Here is a 5,000-nt window from a genome sequence, read left to right as displayed (position 1 = left end):
TGTGTGTGTGTGTGTGTGTGTGTGTGTGTGTGTGTGTGTGTGTGTGTGTGTGTGTACTACACACCACCCCAGGCTGCAGAGGGACAACACCAGAAATGGGGTTCCACACTGGAGGCAACACCTTAATACAAACACACACCATTAATAAGAGTATATTGTGATGCATATAGAAGTGTAAACTCATCTGTCCTGAAGATGTTCCACATCAAACACACGCACACGCACACACACACACACGCACACACACACACACACACGCACACGCACACACCCACACACACACACACACACACACACACACACAAACCTACACTACAGTCAGAGCTGCAGTTAGAGAGAATTCATCAACACCTGAGCACCAATCAGAATGTGTGTGTTTGTTACCTGTCCCTGTGGGAGGAGATTCTCAGATAAAGGTGTGTCAGGTGAGACTGTTGGTTGCTGCAGCAACGGACTGTTCTCTTTCTGATTCTCCAACAAGTTCTGACTCATCTGTGGAACCTAGAACCCATTAATATTTGAACACAGCAGTTGAATCATTTAGCATTAAAACCACACTCACATGTTGCTGTTCGTTTTCTCTGAGTGTCTGTTCCGACTGAGCCGTTGGGTTTTGGTTCCTCTGTGTCGTCCAGTCAGTAATCACTGGTACCAGAACCACCTGTGGTCCATTCAAGCCTGTAATCCTAACAGGGACCAGGAGGGTATAGCCAGGGGAGGATTGGGACGGAGCCCAACTCAGCTGTGAGGAAACCTAACAGTTAAAGATGCACTTATGTGTGTATAATGTAGAGTGTGTGTGCAGTGTAGTGTGTGCAGAGGTGGCAAAAGTACACACATCCTTTACTCCAGTAGAAGTACAAATACTCCTTTTTTAAAAGACTCCAGTAAAAGTAGAAGTAGTGACTACACTCTGTTACTCAAGTTAAAGTAAAGAAGTTTGGGCTCTGACATGTACTTAAGTAAAAAGTCACCGATACTACTGTTTAGTGTCATGTGGTAACTGGACGTCATGTTTTATATGTATATATATATATATGTGTGTGTGTGTGTGTGTGTGTGTGTGTGTGTGTGTGTGTGTGTGTGTGTGTGTGTGTGTGTGTATATGTATATGTATATATAATTTTGGAGTGTGCTGATGGATATTTGTGTTCATCAGCCACAAGAGTGTTATGAAAGTCAGGCACTGATGTAGGTGATGTAGGGTGGAGTCAGCGTTCACATTCATCCCAAAGGTGTTCAGTAGGGATGAGATCAGAAAACAACCACATATAGCAGGAAAGGTCAGGTGACCCAATACTTTTGGAGATATAATGTATACCAAGTGTATCACCAAGGCCATATCCCAAACTGTAGGGAGATTCCAGCTCTGTGCTTCAAAACAACTCAAAATTATTGTGATGTTTTACAAATGACAAAATTAATGTTCATTAAATTAAGCACTTGGTTTTTTTTGGGTTGACCCCAGGGGCAGTTCTAGGGTCTCATCTTTAGGGGTTTAGCCCTCAGTGAGAATTTAAAACAAGAAGAGTTCTATATTATATATTATATGACAACTCTGGTAATAAGAATAGTGACATTTCACTGCTTTTGGTTGCCGTCTTTGCGTCTTTCCGCCGATTAACGTTATAGATAAACGCCTCCAGCTCTGACTGCGCGTGCACGCTGCGCGTACCTGAGCTTCTCCGTACTAATAAAGCAGACAGCTGAAGACGCACGTGTGAAACACTACAACACACGTGTGTAACACTACAACACACGCGTGTAAAAGCAAAGTAAATAAAATCGCTCTTGGATCAAACTGGCTGAGATCACAGACAGGGGGCTGAAGCCCCCCTAATAAAGGGCTAGAACCCCCCCTGGGTGACACAATTCACAACAGTGTACAGTGTAGTGTGTGTACAGTGTAGTGTGTGTGTACAGTGTAGTGTGTGTACAGTGTAGTGTGTGTGTACAGTGTAGTGTGTGTACAGTGTAGTGTGTGTACAGTGTAGTGTGTGTGTACAGTGTAGTGTGTGTACAGTGTAGTGTGTGTGTACAGTGTAGTGTGTGTACAGTGTAGTGTGTGTGTACAGTGTAGTGTGTGTACAGTGTAGTGTGTGTACAGTGTAGTGTGTGTGTACAGTGTAGTGTGTGTACAGTGCAGTGTGTGTGTACAGTGTAGTGTGTGTACAGTGTAGTGTGTGTGTACAGTGTAGTGTGTGTGTACAGTGTAGTGTGTGTGTACAGTGTAGTGTGTGTACAGTGTAGTGTGTGTGTACAGTGTAGTGTGTGTGTACAGTGTAGTGTGTGTGTCACTGTGATGAGGTGAATTAGGGAGAATGGGTAAATAAAAGACCTTAATACTCACAGGAAATCCTTCAGTGATTCTCATCACACACAGCAGCAGCACAGACACACGCCTTTCCATTATTACTGTCCTGTACACACACACACACACACACACACACACACACACACACACACACACAGTCGCTGATAAGACTCCAGTATTTATGTAGTATATGAATGAGTATTGGAGCTCTGTACTGTACAGCAGTTTTCTACACTAACTATACTACAGTAACTATACTACACTACATACACACTACATACACACTACATACACACTACATACACACTACATACACACTACATACACACTACATACACACTACATACACACTACATACACACACTACATACACACAGACTCTACACTACATACACACAGACTCTACACTACATACACACTACATACACACTACATACACACTACATACACACACTACATACACACAGACTCTACACTACATACACACTACATACACACTACATACACACTTCATACACACTACACACACACTACATACACACACTACATACAGACATCAGACAACATTAGAAATCTAATCTATCAGTTCAGAAACAGACTCCATTGTTAGATCATTCACATCATTGGAGATCAGATTCAGTTAGAGATCAGACCCTATCACTACAGTCCTAGACAGATCAGACTCAGTTAGAGATCAGACCCTATCACTACAGTACTAGACAGATCAGACTCAGTTAGAGATCAGACCCTATCACTACAGTCCTAGACAGACTCAGTTAGAGATCAGACCCTATCACTACAGTACTAGACAGATCAGACTCAGTTAGAGATCAGACCCTATCACTACAGTACTAGACAGATCAGACTCAGTTAGAGATCAGACCCTATCACTACAGTACTAGACAGATCAGACTCAGTTAGAGATCAGACCCTATCACTACAGTACTAGACAGATCAGACTCAGTTAGAGATCAGACCCTAACACTACAGTACTAGACAGATCAGACTCAGTTAGAGATCAGACTGCTGTGAACAGTGTTTGAGAGTAACAGAGGGTTCTAAGAGGTGAAGCTTTACCTGTGTGCAGCTCTGCAGTTCCTCTGTAACTCTGAGGCTTCTGTGGAGTGAAAGTGTGGACGCTTTTTAAATGCTCCAGCCAGCCACACACACACACACACACACACACACACACACACACACACACACACACACACACACACACACACTCAGACAGTCACACATGAGACCATCATGTCTGTCTGACCGGGGGGGGTTAGACGTTTCCTCAGTGTAAGAGATTAGACAAGGACACTGAGTCAGACCCGCTGTGTGTAAAGCTCTGTTAAAACCCCAAATTATCGGTGAAGACGTGTGAAGAAACGGATGTGTTCATCACCGTGTCACAGAAAAGAGATATATACTAATACTAATGCTTTAAATTATTTAGAAAATTACAGAAACACACACACACACACACACACACACACACACACACACACACACACACACACACACACACACACACACACGTACGTGTGTGTGTGTGTGTGTGTGTGTGTGTGAGAGGATAAATGTGTGATTTAGTAACACGCCTGAAGTTGCCTGAGCAGACGCTGAGTGTGTGTTTAAGAGCACTTTATACATGCTGACAAAATAAAACACTGTATGAAGTAAAGATGTGGATTAACTGTAAGATTTCTGCAGAAACAGAAGATTTTTTCACATGAGCCGATTTAGACCCATCGTCTGCAGGATGACACACACCTAGAGTATGAACAGGTGGAGACGAGTAAAGACACACTGTGCTGAGTGTTTACAGGTGAGAGCAGATCGTAAGAGTGTTTATGATTACAGCAGCTGCAGAGATGAGGAATAAATGAACCAGTAACGATGCACACGAGCTTTGGGGGAACCTTTATTACTGTATCTATAAAGCAGAACAAGGACGTGTGTAATATCACCTTAACGTCATCTTCTCTCTCTCTACAACTCAGCTATCTGTACACAAGATTCAAACTCACTCCTGTAAGTGGTAAACTGTCACATGTGAGGTTTACTCTTGATGTCTTCACTATGGCTTGAAGTGTGTGTGTGTATGTGGCCCTGGGTAGGCGAAGTGCTGCTGGGTGCATGTGTCGCGTGTGGTAGTACCCCTCCACCACTTTGTCTCCTATTCTGGTGTGGTGTGGTAGTGGTTTGTTGTAGTGTGCGAGTGTAGCAGACGAAATCCGCAAATAGCAGACCGCATGTGAGGATGTGTGTGTGTGCTGCAACATAGTCGGTGCCAGGATTGAATGTGTGGTCGTGCCAGCCCCTTGGTGTGTGTGAGGAGACCAAGCTCAGCATATGAGTTCAGCTTGCAGCTACTGGAGTCCCAATGCTGGTGTGAATGTTTGGCAATTGTGTGTTATGGCTCGAGTAGTGTGTTGAGATTGTAGTTGTATGTCAGTGTACTCTGGATATGCTGTAATGTGTGTATTTGCCCTAGTTTTTTGTTTGTGTTAGTTTTGCGCAGATAATTCTAGTATCAGCTAGAAAGAAAAAAAGAATTACATGTCATTTTTGAGCTGTGGGATTTACTGTGGTATTGTATTGTGAAAGGCAGCAGTGTGTGTAGTGTGAGCAGTGAGTGGAGTTTCTGTAGACTGTGTGGTTTGGTGGGGTTGTTTGGGTTTCGTGTCATTGT

General features: G+C 43.3%; 1 protein-coding gene across 2 annotated transcripts in view; it reads right to left on the bottom strand.

Moving 5' to 3' along the window:
- The window catches only part of si:ch211-149b19.4 (uncharacterized protein LOC100149596 homolog), a 4,745-nt gene extending 1,322 nt beyond the window's left edge, over positions 1–3,423 (bottom strand). The window contains exons 1-5 of one of the 2 annotated variants that reach the window (XM_047807486.1): positions 3,392–3,423; positions 2,351–2,420; positions 563–742; positions 385–492; positions 65–121 (exon numbers count right to left, since the gene is read on the bottom strand). In XM_047807486.1, the coding sequence (XP_047663442.1) occupies positions 65–121; positions 385–492; positions 563–742; positions 2,351–2,410 (405 nt within the window). In that variant the 5' untranslated portion in view covers positions 2,411–2,420; positions 3,392–3,423. Of the gene's footprint in view, positions 1–64; positions 122–384; positions 493–562; positions 743–2,350; positions 2,421–3,391 lie in introns of those variants that run through there. The other variant, XM_027162491.2, reaches the window with a different exon arrangement.
- Positions 3,424–5,000: the final 1,577 nt, after the last annotated feature.

The sequence above is a fragment of the Tachysurus fulvidraco genome, chromosome 23, assembly GCF_022655615.1.
Source record: "Tachysurus fulvidraco isolate hzauxx_2018 chromosome 23, HZAU_PFXX_2.0, whole genome shotgun sequence".
Lineage (NCBI taxonomy): Eukaryota > Metazoa > Chordata > Actinopteri > Siluriformes > Bagridae > Tachysurus > Tachysurus fulvidraco.
Note: the sequence above shows the minus strand (reverse complement) of the source record. Positions and strands in the feature narration are given on the sequence as shown.